This window comes from Gallus gallus, chromosome 1 (genome assembly GCF_016699485.2).
Source record: "Gallus gallus isolate bGalGal1 chromosome 1, bGalGal1.mat.broiler.GRCg7b, whole genome shotgun sequence".
NCBI lineage: Eukaryota > Metazoa > Chordata > Aves > Galliformes > Phasianidae > Gallus > Gallus gallus.
This window is the reverse complement of record NC_052532.1, coordinates 16453674-16471842: the sequence shown is the minus strand read 5'-3', so window position 1 is coordinate 16471842 and position 18169 is coordinate 16453674. Positions and strand designations below refer to the sequence as shown.

General features: G+C 36.6%; 1 protein-coding gene across 5 annotated transcripts in view; it reads right to left on the bottom strand.

Moving 5' to 3' along the window:
• The window catches only part of TBC1D22A (TBC1 domain family member 22A), a 155216-nt gene that overhangs the window by 63925 nt on the left and 73122 nt on the right, over positions 1-18169 (bottom strand). For 4 of the 5 annotated variants that reach the window (NM_001031490.2, XM_015275755.4, XM_040701628.2 and 1 more), the window contains one exon: positions 10494-10621. In NM_001031490.2, the coding sequence (NP_001026661.1) occupies positions 10494-10621 (128 nt within the window). Of the gene's footprint in view, positions 1-5026; positions 5123-10493; positions 10622-18169 lie in introns of those variants that run through there. The other variant, XM_015275756.4, reaches the window with a different exon arrangement.

Genomic DNA, 18169 nt, shown 5'->3' with positions numbered 1-18169 from the left:
TCTTCCCCTGGGAGTTCTGAATTACTTACACAGCACCTATTGAAGAGAGTCTCTGCATCCAATACAGTAATGTAAGCACAAATAGAATCACAGAATGGCCCGGGTTGAAAAGGACCACAATGATCATCGAGTTTCAACCCCCCTGCTATGTGCAGGGTCACCAACCACCAGACCAGGCTGCCCAGAGCCACATCCAGCCTGGCCTTGAATGCCTCCAGGGATGGGGCATTCACAGCCTCCTTGGGCAACCTGTTTCAATGTGTCACCACCCTCTGGGTGAAAAACTTCCTCCTAATATCTAACCTAAACCTCCCCTGCCTCAGTTTAAAATCATTCCCCATTCTCCTATCACTATCCACCCCCATCAACAGCCATTCCCCCTCCTGTTTATATGCGCCCTTCAAGAATTGGAAGGGCAACAGAATGCAACAGAATTGTGTCCATTAACTCTCCTGTTTAAAGAACATAAAGACCACCAGTGAAAGCCAGAACCACTGAACTTAAAGAAGTTTCAGGTAACAATGCTTGTAATGGAATGGAGTGTTAGCCTTTTTTATCTATTTATTTATTTATTTTAATAGTACCAAATAGCAGAAAGGGTAAAAAAGAAAATCATAACTTAAACTGAATCAACTCAAACTGAAAACCCTGCAATTAAATTGGCAATTTTTCTATTTTTCTCTTGTTTTGCATAAAGCAAAGCTTACACTGACTCTGATTTGTTTTTTTTTTTTCAAATGCATTTAAGGTCTAGCAGTACATTTCTTTTTAAAGCAAACAGTAAAAGGAAGCTTCCTAACTCTGCTGTAAGGACACGTGGCTGCAAAAACCACACAGCTGACAGCACTCATCAGATTGGGTGCTTTTCATGCTTCATCAAAGGTACTTTTCATCAATAGTGAGTGAGTTTAATACAAACAAAGCCCCTGAAGACAAACTTGCAGTTACTTATTACTGAAGCCGTTATTTGGCTTACAGAATTGCCATTCTGCATAGCAAAAAATGAAGAAGCCTCTGACTGTCACATTCCAGTTTCACACTGTTGAGCTGGCAGTTAGAAAAACCACAGTATGTTAAACAGACACTAAGAATTTCACTGAGGTAAGCCATGTGTAACTGAACCAGAACAGGTTACAACGCTCCTCTTTATGCAGCCCAGGATACTGTAGGTTTGGTTTTGTTGGTTTTTTTTTTGCTGCAAAGGTGCCTTGCTGACTCATTGTAAGCCTGGCGTTCACCAGTCTCAGCAAAGTTGCTTTCCAGCTCACCAGCCCCCACTGTGTAGAGGTACCTGAGCTATTACTCTCCAGATGCAGGACTTTGAATTTCCGCTTGCTGAACTTGGTGAGATCCCTCTACATACCATTCTCAGGCTTGCCACCTTCCCTTTCCATGGCAGCCCAAGCTGTGGCATACCAGCCATGCCTCTTCATTTTGTATCACCTATGAACTTACTGAGGGTGCACTCCAGCCAAGCACACAGGTCAATAATGAAGATACTGAACAGTGCTAGTCCCAGTACTGAGTCCTGCTCACTAGAGTCATTAGTGCCTTGTCTATAAGTGGACACTGTGCAACTTATCACAAACCTTAGGGCCCTTAGGATTGTTCAGACAATCTTTAAATGCACCTCACTAGCCACTTATATAACCCACATTCATCAGCTTGTCTATTGTAGGTTGTTCCAAAAGTAATGCCTCCTATTCCTTTGCATGGAAACTACAAGAGAGCGCAAATTACACTATTTGATAGAGCAAGTTCTCAGCTACAAAGCACTGCTTTTCAACAGCCACCAAGATTAGTTATGCATTTTTTCCAGCGATGAACAAGAGCCTGCATGCCGCGCACATGAAACTCTAAACTGGCAGATTTCTTCCACATGGTTGAATTCAATTTCACGCCAGGCGCCATTTTGTCAGACTGCCCCTGTGCTGCCACATGTCTCACAGCAACAAAATCTAACTGAACGTTGGTGGGCAGGTTCAACTACTACCATACCACCAACTGGAATGGGCTGCCCGGGGAGCTGGTGGAGTCACCGACCCTGTAGGTGTTCAAGGAACGTTTGGACGTTGTGTTGAGGGACATGGTTTAATGAGAACAAACGGTGATGGGTGGATGGTTGGACTGGGTGAACCTGTGGGTCTTTTCCAACCTTGGTGATTCTATGATTCTAAATCTATCTTATAAAATACAGAAAAGTATTATGGACACCAATGTTTATAGAATGTAAAATATGAACAAAATTAAAAAGCATATAAAGCATACGTGAGAGAGACAATTTTCTCTTTTCTTGTATAAAAACATAATTTTTTTCAGACTTTTTAAATAAAAAACCATTACTAAAATTTTCCTACAGAAAAAGAAAAACTACTTCAAAGTAGGAAAGAAGGAAAACAAACTATTTTCTAGACTATATCTAGCATTTGATTATCAGCCTATAAAATGCATCAAGATCCTGATCAATAGATCACTTTAAAGTACATGCTTAATTACCTAAATTCATTACTTGCTCAAATGAAGTCAATGAAATTACTCACATCCTTTAAGTTACACAGAAGAGAAAATACTCCATCTTATCCATTCTGCATGTGCAATTAACTTCTGTTTAGCCACAGAAAAAATGTTATCTATTTCAATAGCACCAGAGACTGTCTTAGGAAGTTGAATAAAAAAAAAAGTGAATGCTTCTCTGTGTATATCTGGGGGTTTAACTAAGCAGCATGCAGCTGTTTGCTCACTCACAAAAATATTTGCTAAGACAGAAAAGATGAAAAAATACTAATAAATATATATACACATACATACATATACATGCAGACACAAAACTTGTGATGCACAAGCTCACCATCCACCAATCAATGTCCAGCCAGTCCCCAAGTGATATGAAAGGAATATTAACTCCCTTTTTTTTTTTTCTTTCAGAAACTCGGAGAGTTTCCCTGTTTCAGATTAAATATCTGCAAACATGATATATGTTTAAGCTATACAGGTAATGAAGATCTGGTCAATACACTCAAAGGAGCCTAAAAAGAGATTTAGTTGACCAGCCATTCTAAGCCATTGGAAAGCTTTCCCTAAGCTTCCCTGTCTTTATTCACTAGGTCTCTTTGCACTAACATGGAATCTTTGATACCTGATACAGCACTACACACACAAACTTACAGTAAGATATCTATATTTTTACATTCACGTGTCAAACTAAACCCCACCCTTACTCTTACTGGACAGGCAGGAGAAGTGGGCCCATGTGAACCTAATGAGATTAAACAAGGCCAAGTGCAAGGTGTTGCACTTGGGCCAGGGCGATCCCAGGTATTTATATAAACTGGGGGAAGATCTCCTTGAGAGCAGCCCTGCAGAGATGGACTTGGGGATCTTGTTAAATGAGAAGCTGGACATGAGGCAACAGTGTGCACTTGCAGTCTGGAAGGTCAACTATATCCCGGGCTGTATTAAAAAAGGGATGGCCAGCAAGGAGAGGGAGGCGATTGTCCCCCTCTACTTGGCTCTTGTGAGGTCCCATCTGGAGTACTGCTTCCAGGTCTGGGGCCCCCAGCACAAGAAAAGCATGGAGCTCTTGGAATGGGTCCAGAGGAGGGCCACTGAGATGATCAGGGGGCTGGAGCACCTCACCAATGAAGAAAGGGTGAGGGAACTGGGCTGGGGAGACCCCATTGTGGCCTTCTAGTATTTGATGGGAGTGTATAAACAGGAGGGGAAAGACTGTTTACGAGGGTGGATAGTGACAGGACAAGGGGGAATGGTCTTAAACTGAGACAAAAAAGGTTTACGTTATACATTATGAGGAGGTTTTTCACACAGAGGGTGGTGACACACTGGAACAGGTTGCCCAAGGAGGCTGTGGATGCCTCATCCCTGAAGGCATTCAAGGCCAGGCTGGATGTGGCTCTGGGCAGCCTGGTCTGATGGTTGGTGACCCTGCACATAGCAATGGGGTTGAAAAAAGATGATCTTTGAGGTCCTTTTGAACCCAGGCCATTCTGTGATTCTGTGATTCTGTTAACAGTGAGTTCACAGGTTGGAAGACCAGAAAGTAGAAATCTTGGAATTTCAGGTTCAACAGACTTTTAATGTCAATGTATTCGTGAGTAATATGCAAACCCATCCAAAGGCATGGCAGATGATCACTTCAATTTTCCTGCAGTCATATTCAAGCACCTACTACAGGCATTAACTTTAAGTTTTATAATTGCTAGTACTACTGCTTATTCCTCAGAGTTCGGGTAAATGTCACTATACAGGCAACCTAATTCTCAGTCCCCATGTTCCCTAACCTTTTCTGTAGGTACTACAGAATCTGAGCAGGGACACAGGCAGTGCCAAGATTGATTCTTCCTGTAATGAAAAGAAAGGATGTGAAAATAAGCAAAGGATTAAGCAGATGAGAAGTATTAAATGATATGGCTAAGATCACTATTAGGAAAGGTGATGGGCTGGCTAAAGTACATAGTTGATTTTTTCTGTTTGATAGAGGGAGGAAGTTAACTTTTTTCATTGGAGTTTTTTTTGGGGGGGTGTTGGTTGGTTCTTGTTTGTTTTAGTTTGGTTGCTTTTATTCTTGTTGCTTGTTTGTATTAAAACCTTGTTTACCAAGGCAAAGCATACAGAGCAGTACAGGGGGAAGATGAGGATATATAACTGTACATCACAGTTTGGGATCAGAATGTACAGCAAGACAGTGGATCTGCTTAATTTGTTTGCATGAGGAGACTGGGAGCCCTGTCTCCCACTAAAAATTAAAATTAAAATTGGAATTAATAAACTAGACCTTGATAATCAACAAGAATACCAATTGTATATACACATTATTGTAATTCTACAAATAGCATTTAGATTCCTTCCTTCCTAGGAGAAAACCAGAGAAGTTATGTAAATATGAATGAGTGCTTTTTAAGGTCAGAAAAATAGGTACTCAAAAGCATATAACCCTTGTGTATGTTCAAGTCTGTACAAAAAGTTATAGTTGAAGATAAACTTTTTCTGACTAACATTCTTACCTTCTTGTCTGTCAGTTTTATGTTACTTCAGATTGCAGTTAGCAGAGGATAAACAATAAGAGGTCACTGACTTCAGTGTTATGCCACTGGAATATAATTGCCTGCCAAAATAAAGTCTTAATGAGCACAACTCTTGTCAATGGGAAGTTGCCTTGGCAACATAGTTGTCCTGGCAAATAACTATCCATGTGGTGTAAGGCAGTGAGTCAGTTGGCTGACAAAAACTGAAAAAGTAAAAAAAACTTCACAATTGTTAAGGTTAAAGGGAAGCTATAAGCATCAGGAGACTAATGTCATAAGGGAAAATACTAACTTGAACACAGAAGGAGAGTCAGAGTAAGGATGATTTGTTTGAAAAGGAAATATTTAGATTGCGAACCTTATAAGTAAAAAGTCCTCTTATGTTCAGTGTCCAAGAACTAATTTTGATTTTAATTACATCTTTAGAATTATTTCTAAAGAAGATAATGTGAAACAGTATTCTTGAATTACAGTGAAAGTAGGGACAATTGCATCTCAGTTCAGGAGAGAGAACAGTGAATTCCAGCTCTCAGGCAGGAAGATGGAGAAAACAAATACTATTCCATATACAAAACAAGGGATGCCAGAATCAAAGGGGAAGGCATAACTTGACTACAGGCTCCAGAGGTCTCTGATGCTTCTGAATCCAAGAGATTATCTTACAGTATACTTCATGCAGACAAGAAGCCATTACCAAATTAAGAAGTATTTTACCTTTATTTCCTAAGAAAATTAAACTTTCACATTATGTCCAGGAAGGAAAGGTTATGTTCCACCACGTCTCTCTCTCCCACTTCAGAGACATTTAACCCACTGGCCAGCTTCAGTCAAATTGACAAATGTCTATTTATCTTAAAGACATGATCCTACTCGTGTATAAGTAATTGGATATTAAATATTCACATGTCCAAATCTTTTCAACAGTTTCACTTAGCTAGACTCTGAAACTAATTGTTGTGGAACAGGACAGAAAGAGGACATGAATTCAAGAAAAGATAAAATACAAGAAATGAAAGGGCAAAAAATAACAGTAAGATTAGTATTACTCAGTACATTACTGAACGATCTTGAAAATGAACAGTTTGGTAGAGAAACAAACTTACTGAGGATAGCCTTAATGCTAAGAAATACATCTGGCTGCAAAATGTTGCTGAGAGTTATCACGCCACTGACCAGTAAAATGGATGAACTATGTTGTTTTTTAAACTGTAAAATTAGATGTCTGTATTTAAAGAAAATCCTCAGTCCCCGTTGGCCCCCCCAAACAAAAGCTATGAATTAGTTGCATAAGTGATACAAACAAGCAAAGGTGAAAAAAAGCATGTATGTTACCATGCTGGTCAACAGAAGTCCAACCTGAGACACAACAGTAAAAATGAGCATCAAGTAAGAGGGAGAGAAAATAAACCTCAATCTGTCCTAGTGTAAGAAAAGTATGTAAACAGCTACTTGAGTACTTGCAATAATATTTGATCTAATGAAGACATACATTTTTCAGAAAACTTAATCAGACTCTTGGACAAGGAAGAAATAATTAGTTCCAAGAAGGAAAAAAATACGCTTTTCTGGACCACTTGTAGGACTTCTGAAAAAAGGCATAAACTACATTGCAGTAGGTGTCAACAGCAATGGCTGTTCCCTGTTCATCAGGATGTAGCATGAGAAGTGCACTGTCTACCAAGAAAGGAAATCCTGTTTGTTTTCTCTTGCACTGGCTCTGGTGCTCATCAGATCCCTTACTGGCCGAACACGAAGATAACTTACATTATCAAGAAGCAAGGGAATACAAGAGCTGGGAGAAAAACCTAATTCAGCACAAAGACAGTAAATTAGCTGACTAATAGTATCAATATTGGTATTGTGTGATATTAAGTTTGCCTTTTTCCTACTCCTTTCATAAATCTTTCAACTGTTTTACATTTCATGGAATCATATAGAGTGGCTTGGTTTGAAAGGGACCTCAAAGCCCATCCTGTTCCAACCCCCTGCCATGGGCTGGCTGCCTAGGGCCTCATCCCTTGAACACTTCCAGAGATGGGGCATCCACAGCTTCTCTGGGCAGCCTGTTCCAGCACCTCACTGCATTATTTGTGAAAAACTTAGAATCACTGAATCACCAAGGTTGGAAAAGACCTCCAGGATCATCTAGTCCAACCATCCACCTACCACCAATATTTCCCTCTGAACATCATTTTACATGATGTTACTAAATGCTTTTATTTGCATTTACTGCTCATGGTTTCAGGTAAGCCTTAAGATATCCTGCTAACACTAAAGCATTCCTTGCAGAAGAATACAGTAAAGCTGCAAACCAGGACACTGGTGAGTTGTAAATAGCACCCACTTCACTCACCTGTTTTGCAACGTATCCAAAGACTATGAGAATTAAATTTCAGCTTCATCAGCCTTCTAGAGAGCTGGGTATACAGCAGTCAGCAAAGTGGTACTAAACAAAAAGGCTTCCTGGCGGGATTAAATATTAGGCTGTACACTTGAAATCTACACTTTCAAATGGCACTTACCACAGTATACTTAAAACTGAAAACCAATATACTGCTGCAGCTTCCTTTTTTTTTTTTTTTTTTTTTGCATTCACATTTTGTTGCATTTTTTTGTTGTTTTGTTGCTGTTTTTCTCAAACAATTTCAGGTCCACATAAATTTTAATACCCACCCAACACAAAAATCTGAGTGAGTTTCTAACAGTGTTTCTCAAGCAAATTATGTACTCCTACAGAGTTATTTACACAGAGAAATCACCGCAGGAACGACAGCACAGAAAGGTAATTTGTGTAAGAACATCAGGCCAGAAGACCAACAGTATAATGAAAAATAGAACTACCTCATCTCAAAGAGCTGTCAGTACAACATTACATTATCAAGTATCAGGAGAATTTAATGGCATCATTAAGAGTTTTCCTTCAAGCTCCCAACTGCCCAGAAATCAGATGTTGTTCTGAACTCAATATTTACGCATAGATTTAAAAAAATAGACAAGACTTTTCCCAGATAGTTAAAATTTAACTCTGCACTACTTCACAACCTGACACTTGTATTGCCTCTCCTAGGAAGGGATGAAGGACTTTGAATGGATGCTACCACTGTAATGATTTTTTGCACTTAAGAGAAATGAACACAGCAACATAAATACAGTGGATCTTAAAATGGCCACAAGGACAACACAGATTTTAAGAATGAAAATCAACCTAAATAGAAACTTGATGCAAACTTCTATAAAATGTCTTTAATTGAATCAAGGTTAGCCTCAGAGACTTTGACAGAAAACCTAATCTTTTAAAATATCTGTTTAGTGTTGAACAGCATAGATGTAGAGCATGTAGATATCCCCCCCAGATTCCAATGCAGAATGCTGTGTCATTTAAGTCAGGGTTAACTCATTGTTCCAAATATGCAAACAAATCTTTAAATCAGTGTCAATAACCGTCCCCACCCCCAAAAAGGAGCAAACATAAAACTAACATGCATAATCCCTGAATTATTCAGCCACCATGCTAGCTTAGTTTACCAATTCGTTATGCCAAAAAAAAAAAAAAAAAAAAAAAAGATGGCAAAACATAGAATAAAAAAGCAAGAAATAACAGAAAGATAATTCTGAGGTATTATCTTATACTATTGGTCTGTGAAATCTTCCACATCTGACAAAGTCTATGACCATCCATATAACGCAGTTCTATAGATTTAAAATGTGTCTAAGGCGTTACTTCACAAGCAATATCACTTTCAAAAATATATATAAATTACTTCAAGCATTTATCTTAAAAATGAAACTAAACAGAAAATGCGAAGTTCAAATCAAGTAAAGAAAGGAATAATTCACTCTCATTAAAATGCAATTTGGGTTAAAGAATAAGTTAAACAAAATATTTACAGCTAAGAAGCTCTTGCAACGCATTCTTTGTAAGCAGCATGCATAATGACCTTAATTTTCTTATTTTACAAAGTTCTGCTTCAGAAGACAGTGATAAATTTTAGTGGATTTCAGAGACACAGCTACAGAATACCAGAGCATTTACTTAACAGAGGATTTGGGAACCTTTCCAGTTCCCTCCGCCTCTACAATTTAACTAGATCAACCACAGGTACTTTGGATTAGATGTTCAATGACTTACTTCACAGAACATAACAAATGACTGATGAATCCTAAATTAAACTAGACAAAAATATGATACCAGGTAGAGAACCTTTATTACCATTCAAACCAAGACAGATCTGGATAGCATTTAAGTGCCTGATTCCACTCTCACAACAGTAATGGAAGCACTGCAAAGAATTTTGAGAGACATAGCATGGTTCTAACCATTCTAGATAACAATAGTTATCTATCACACTGGGAAATATGCAACAGAAGACTATTAAGCACGCTGTCGTTCCCCTGAAACCTCTTTAAGTAGTTCATGGGAAAACTGGGCCTACTCTGAGAATGACCAAGTTGTAATTTAAACTGGAACATCAATATTTAGTCCATATTTCTTTGAAGAAAATGTACAGCTCAGTGAGACTAGGCATTACTCTAGCTGTGATAGTAAGAGGGGAAGAGCAAGGAGACAGTTTCCTTCTGTGAGGAAGGTTTCCTTCTGTGAGGAAGGTTTCCTTCTGTGAAAACAATAGTGGGATCCTCTTTAAAGAAAAGCCACTATTCTCGTATCCTTGCAAGAGAAGGGAAGCTGCTTCACTGTTGTCCTGGATGTCCTCATGAAGTGGGGGAGCTAGAATGGACACCCAGTACAGACTCAATGGAACCAGGCAGTCTTTCCTACCCAGACACCTCTCCCCTGGCAGTGCTTCTCACCTCTGCCAAAAGTCTATTGTTTAAATAAATAATTAAAAGAATTAAAAATAATTAAAAACTAGAAGCAGAAGCTGCTGGAACACTAAGAAATAGAACTAAGAACAGACTAACAGTTTTTCACTAATACCAATTCCTTCGCTTGACAGTTGAGCAAGAAATTATTGAGGAAACTAATTGCCTCAAGTAGAGGTCAGCAACATAAGGAATTCTGTCTGGATAAACAATAGAACAAGACTAATTACAGAAGGATGAGCATTTCTCAGTGCTGGAGATCTGGATGCTGGTTTTGGAATGAATAGTTTAGGAGGGAGTGTGAAGCCTGGAACTCAGAATCTATGGAAGGCATTGATTAAACAAAATTCAATGTTTTGCTTTTCTGAAGCAGCAGGAGGGGTACTGACATTAACCCATGTTTTGACAAGGGGCACATTTTAGTACTACAAATTGATACGATATAAAGCGCTTGGGTTTTTTTTAAGAGCAAAATGACTGAAAACTTTTAATGATTCTAAATGGTAATGATCTCTGAAGACTCTCTCTTATTATTATGACTCTAAATCAAAAGGTTCAAGAAGAATAACACAGAAACACACCTGCATGTTGAAAACACACAGAGTTATGGAAGAGTAATAAAGTACTTACTTGGTATGTGTCCCATAATCTGATGGTACACCGTAAAGGGACTTCTCTCATCAGTAAGTTATTCATCCATCGGAAAGCAAATTGCAAATATTTCACCTCATGCTGATCCAAGTGTCTGTGAACTTGTTCTGAAGACAGAATAAACCAACATTTTACTGAATCTTTTCTGAAGTCCTTAACTATCAAAAGTAGTATCTGAAAAATTAAATGATCCTCTGATCCCAAGTAGATTAAAATGTGGTGATGCATGCAGATAAATACATAAAATTACAAACAGAAACATGAGAAGCAACTAATTATGCAGTACATTGGACTTATTTTTCTTCCTTTGGATGACTTAAACAATGGTTCACAATGAAATAAGAAAAAAAGAAAAAAGATTGAAATCACAGCTTCTCAGTGTACAAAAAAGAATCTACAAATTTATAAAATGAAATGGATATGTAGATATATATTCACTAATTTCTTATATTAAAAGTTATTTGGGGAAGGACTACAAGCAACAAGATTTGCAAATAACGTAACGGTTTCCAAAACTAAAACACTGGTAATAAAAAGAAGACAATAATAAAAAGGCAAAGAAGTATAGAAAAGAGCATAACTGAAGGCTGTATTCACTTGAAACAGAAAGTTGAGATTAATGCATGCAAAGCAGAGAGAGCAAATTTAAACAAATTGCAGCTTAAATAATTTCTTAATATCGAATAAGTACAAATTTTTAAACATACATATCAATGTATCAAAGGTTTCTAAAGAACTACTCAAGTACACAGTATTTATTCTGGTGTGTTTTCTATTTGACAGCAGAGATAATCACTTGCATGGGTTATTTCTATCTTTAATAGAACTAATCTGCTAGTTTGGCTTCTATATATTTAGCAGAATTTACCCCAAAAGTACCACATTCTGTTAAGTGGTTTTAGCTAACGTGTCATAAATTACAACTACTGCAGAAACGCTGATGTCTTATTTCATCTTAATGTATGACAAGAAGTCTTTTTCAAGGCCTCAGTAAGACATCTCTATTCTATTTCTTTGTGAAAGATCATTTTGCTACCCATATTCTCCTTAATCCACATTCACAGAGCTATGCTAGAAGCTACGACAATGAGAACACACTGATCTTCCAAATTCCACATTTATCAGAGCTAAAGAGGCACTAAAAAACTAAATGAACAACTACAAACCCCAAAAGTACAGTGGCACTGTTACAAGACATTGTATAAAGATTAAGGTAGCAGAAGTTAAATTGTGCATTATAGCAGTCGGTTAAAGACTTTTGGAAAACATCTGAAACATTTGCATCTTTCTGACCAGAAGATCAACTGTCCATCTGTATAACCCCGTCTGCTTCCTGGGGCCTCCGTGTTGAAGCAGGCAGGCCAGAGAATAATGGAAGACTGAACACACAGTACAAACTTACAGAACAAATTTCCCCCACGCCAGATCCATTTAAATTTCAACACATCCATACAAGATTATAGGTGAGCTCAATGATAACAGTTTAACAAATTCTTATTTTTAGTTATTGAAAATTCTGACAGCTTAAAGGCTTAGACTGAGGTTATATCATTCTCTTCCTCAAGACACATTTTACGGCTATTTGAAAGTTTTAGTCAATATGGCAATTGACTTTCAGACAACTGAAAGTTTTTTCAATATGGAAGAAGTAAAAATGTTTCAGATTTTAAAAACAACCCACAGAGAGCCTTTTTACAAATAAGAACAGTCACAACACATTACACCAAATGTTCACTGGCTCCAAAAGTGTCTAAAAACAAACACACATAAATATGTATAAAACATCAGTACGTTTCAAAGCACTCTGTCCCTATCTACCCAAGGCTACATTAGCTATGTTTTTAAAGTCGTAAACTTCCATTATATAAATACAGGCAAAACATATTGTTTGCGAACATTTAAAAAGTATCTGCTACTTCTGGGATTTAGTTATATTTTTTAACCTTGTGGCTATACATAAAAGTGTGTAAATCTTCCAATGTTCTATTTCATTTCTAAACATAACACTAAACGGGTAAATAGATACTACTAATACACAGTAGACTGAACTGCTACTACAGGATGTGATCAGTTAAGAGAATGAGGGTGGAGAGGTTAAGATGTGCCAGGCTGTTAAGTGATCTCATCAAGTTCTGGATAATCCCTCCCTTCAGCTGTGTACAGGAGAACTACATTACTAGTGTATATTGTAGATATTTTTTAGATTATTCATAAAGGAGAACTTCATGGTGGATATCAAACTACCCACAATCACCTTTGCCTTCCAATCTCAAAGTCATGTGGCTAATCTTCTACCTTTACAAACTTAATATCCTCCTATCACATCAAAACCTTTCTTTCCAAGGCTTTCTGCTAAACTCATCAAGTACACAACCTGTGATAGAGACAACATCCAATATTAAGGCTGGTTCTAAGGTCTGAATGACATGACATGCATGGTGGAATTGTTTATCCTTCTGTAAAATGTTGAAGAAGTTCTCAGCTTGAAAAGCTACTGAAAGGAGAAGGTAACCATTACAATCACATGTCCTAACACCTTACAGAAATGAACTTAAGAATGAAACAAGGCAGATAAAACATACAAGTTTACATACTGAAGACAGTATAACACCTTTTGATAGTCATTTTCAACAGAGTTAGAGGCCTTGCATGCCTCGCAGGTACTAACAAGTACAGAACCACTGTCATGGTTCTGCCCTTGCTCTAGGGAAATTTAGCTGCAAGTCACATATACTGAAGTGAAATTCAATGTTAAGTTTATTTCAGATACCTATATTGCAGACTACAACATTTAGATAATCAAGTAGAATGCAAAAACAGTCAGTTTATTTCTGTGTGATGTACTAACTCACAAACACCACCTAACATTTTTGTTCTTCACACAGTACAAACGTATTACATTTGGTTGCTCACAGACATCGCAAGTAATGAAGAGCAATAAATTGTGCCAGTCTTTATATTTCAACTGGTGTTTAATATTCATAATGAATTTCTTGGAAGTTGTTTTCTAGTCTAAAGAATTTGAAAAACAGACTACCCTGAGTTATACGCAATTGATGTAAGACCGGAATAGAAAATGCAGTGACTGAAAAGGCTCATTCTTCCTACTTTGTAAGCAATTGTCAGGAAGGGGCTATTTTGCTGATAAAGGTAATTACGACAGTTGTAATCTAAATTTAAATTTTCCATTTCACTGGAAATTAGCACGAGTTGGCAATAAACAAGGAACTTATGTAATTACTGTCAACTTGTAGATCTGAAGTATTTTGTAAGATTACACTTACTGCATCTTCAGCCAGCAAAATTGTTATAGCTATGAAAAAAATACAACTTGTATAAAAATTTAAAAAACCCAAGAATTATATTTACTAAGGTCCTCAATTTTTAAAATAAATATGTACACAGAAACAGCCTTGGTGAAGCAAATCTTAAATCATAAGTACAATATACAAGTGTTTTCTTAAGTAGCATATCACCAAAAACGTGTATTTCATGTTCTCATTAAAAGCATTTCTAATTACTGATAATTTGAATAAACACACTTATTAGATATATTACTTTGTTCATATTTAGGCATCCTAAACACTAATGATAGTCAAGTATGTCTCACAAATCCTCCTAATCTGGGCTTCTGGAACAATTCTATTCATCATATCTCTATTAAAAATCTTTGTAGCTCCTATTCACTGCAAGATTACATCAACAAGTGCTTTAAGCTTTTTAAAACCAAAATAGATATGTTTCCATGAATTCATCAAAAAATTTCTGAAATTAATTATGAGTACCTAATGTCGTAATGTACAGCTAAAATTTTCAGTTTCTCATGGAAGCAGAATCTATATGCATAAAATATTTATTATTGTTTAATGCCAGCTTCTCACACTGTTACTGATTTCAGAGTTATTGTATATGACTACAGATTCAAAAACCAAAGCACAGCTAAGGACAAAATAACCTGTACTAAAGCATGACGACTTAAGCACTGACCTGACTGGGGGACACCCACATAATAAGAGCTGAGAAAGCTTCCACATAAGCAAAGAGGAATAACAAAATAATAGTAAAATGATGCCTGAATTGCCAAATTACAGTGGCACAGCATGGAGCCACTGCATCCGTCTGTGCAAGTTATTACTTTGCAATACCAGCCATTTATTGATGACCTTTATTTAAAGATTCCTATCAACCCTAGCAATCTTTTCTGATGCTTGACTCTAAACCTAGTTTTGACATTTTTGAAAGTTTGGGGTTTTTCATAGTTCACACTTCAGCATTTCATTTTTAACTCCACGTTATCAACACTTTATACATATTTCCAAAGTATATAAAACAGACTAATTGTTAAAATATCACCTGAAATGCAACTAAGGCACATCTGATAAACAAACAGGTCTTTTAATACAAGGTAAGGAGGAAAAAACACGTATTTGTTTTCATAAAGATTCCTCTTGAAGTGATCACAGTTCCTACAAGAGTATCTCCTTTGGTACCAATCCAAAATGTATAGAAAAATAATGGCAGAGGCTTTGTTGGCGCTCTTCTTAACACAGAACAATGCCTGTGGCCTTTCTACTTGATATATGAAAATGTGCCACAGAAATATACTAGCACTCTCAATTTCAAACACTACTCTAGCTGGATTTTCTTTTTTCCGGGCCACTTCAATAAAGACAAGTGTTATCATGTAATAATTCAGAGACTAACATAATGGAAGACAAGCCAAAGAAATTGAACAATACAGAGGACTGACATTTTAGAAAAGTTTCCACATCTACTACATATGAGAATTCTTACTGTCAAATTCTGCTTGGTTGTGCATTAGTCACTTTGTTACTTTAAAAATGACTGACATTCCAAAAGAAATAAAGAAAAAATGATAATCAATGATCTTAGAGATAATAATGCAGGCAGAGCACGTCGCCCCCAAAAAGCACTGTTTCAAAACTTAAAATCCTTTCATTCTGAAATACACAACGTTTACTGCAGAATTAACATAGGATCCTATTTTTCTATTAATTTTCTAACGAGTCTTCTGAAAGTTCCCTGAAGGAATACATAAATTGATAATAAAGTTTTTTTAATAATATATATATTTATATATATATTTGGCAGGTAATAATCCTATGGAGGAATGCAGTGGAGATTGAAGAGTAATTCAGAGCTTCAAAAACACTCAGGATCTTCATTCACCATCTATTTTCTCCCCTAATTAACTTTTGCTATTTAATATTAGTTAATACTTTTGTAGACACTTTAACAAAACAGATAAATAGACCGGTATGAGCCAAATATTTCCTCCTGTCTTCTCTGTTGTAAAACAGATAACACAGCTGCAGAATTTTCTACCTGTTTTGTTTTTGTTGTTTTGTATTTTGTCTACTGAATGTAAAATCCAGACACCTTTCTTCCCACGTCAAATGTAGTAAGAAATTATGACTTATGACTTAATTAACTCACTCAATTTGTCAGCTAATGCTGACAGGGAAGCTTCCTAACATAGGTTACAGCAATTTCATATTTAAATGTTTAAAAAGCCCCGTGACAGTCAAATACTACAATGTTTGGCATTTCATTGCCTCACGGTTGATAAGATTTCTGTCACACACCACAGTGCAAACATTTATCTTTTACTTGCCAGATTATCAATTAAATTTGGCTACTGTTTATTAAAAGATGAATTTATAGAAAAGAAAATCACGTGGTTTAATCTCATATTAGCTCATATGGAACACGCTTGCAGGTCTGAACTTTATCTGACTGTTAGATTACAAATAGAAAATGCCCTCCATGTAGCATCGCCACAGTTTCTATAAGCCTGAGCTGGCAACAGTGACTTTCCTTCCTATACAGTATTGCTACTTCTCAATTACAGAAAAGTTTTCACGGCCCACTGTAGGGATGAAATGTTATGTACAACCTCTGTAAATAGTGTAAAGTAACAGATTTATTTCCCAGTTTGTTCATAATGCTGTGACTTGGTTCTTGACTGACAGCCTTTGTCATCATTTACAAAACTTTAGTACTGTCCTCTTAGCTGAGCAAAGCAAGCAAGCAAGCAAGCAACCAGATTTTATTCTATGTATGTATTCTATGTATTCTATGCAATGAAGTGTTACAGTAAGCAATTATACCTGGTTCAACTTCCTAAAAGCATGGAGAGTTATTACAAAAAGACAGCACTGTGACATAAACAAGTAACATTTGAGAATATTGCTGCTTGCTATGAATGCTGCCACTCACAAGGGTAAACTTGTAATGGTGAGAACACAATCTTGTGATGAACTGCCTGCCTGACTTACAATAAACACTTGACAAAACTGGTTTTGGTAAGCAATGCTTCCCTTTACCAAAGACAAGGTCTGCATTTCATTCTCTATTTTGCAAACCATCTCCACGTTGTTCAAAACTAGTGTGTTTATGGGAGACAAAGACAAGAATTTGGAGTAAAACCTCAACACCAGGTATCCCCAGGTGCAGATTAAGGCTTACAACCAACAAGAAACCCCTAACCTGAATTAATGAAAGTTTAAATAAAATTGATTCTGTCAAGAATACAGCTTAGCAATGAGTTACTATTAACCTCCATTATTTTTATTAATATAAATTAAAAACAACAGAAATTCTTGATGACTAGAAAAAGGCACTCAGAAGTGATCTTAAATCTGCTCTTCAAGGCCAGCTCTCATTATGATACATATTTCTGCTCCAAGTACTAGAAGGAATCCAAATAGATACAATTAGCATTTAAGTTTTTTGTTTCAGAATTAGTTTGCCTTTTACCTCATCCTTTGCAAGAATTATAATCATATAATTAAAGACAAAAAACAAACAAACAAAACAAAAACAAATCAAAACAAAAAACACCTGAGAAGTTCTATATAAAATGAAAACAAGACTGGCAAAAGATCAGACATATTACCTAATAGCATTCTCTTCATGGCCTATAACTTAGATAGTTGTCTATTTGAAATTAGCCCACTAAATATACTGCTACTTGTTATGACTTTGAGAAGTATCTTCTTCATACCCAAAATATCCAGCTGATATGGAAAGGCCCAACAGGCTGATTCCAAAGCAAAAGCAGAAAATGGGCAGAGGGACAGACAGGGGAACTGACACAATGGATGGGAGTTCTAGCTGCCTCAAGGAATCAAGCATGTAATAATTCTGAAGTATCCAGAGGAAAATGGAGGAAACAATTAGGAAAAACACGATCCCAAGCATTAGTAACCCAAGCATTAAAACATTCAAGCTCAAAGCTGAAAATACACTTGGTGTCCCAGGTGGAACTTGACCATAATATTATGTTATTTGTCTGATGAGACAGTTCTAACTCCAAGAAGCATTCGTCAGAATACTGTAGCCAAATCTTTTCAATCACAGATGTGGGTTTACGCCCACCGCTTCTTAAATTTCAGATCATATTTCTTTTTCTTTACCTTTTAATTTGCCACAAAGAAGTAAGTTTAGGCTAATTAAAAGTCAAAATGTTTAGAAAAGTCAGGAATTTGTAAATTATTTTAACATCAGTCTTAATTAACTCTTGTTAAGATCTCTGAACCCTGTATGAGTGCACAAACGTAATCTCCCCAGTAAAATATAGAAATATGATTTAAAAGATAAATTAAATAATTATAATGCCCAGTGAGCAGCAT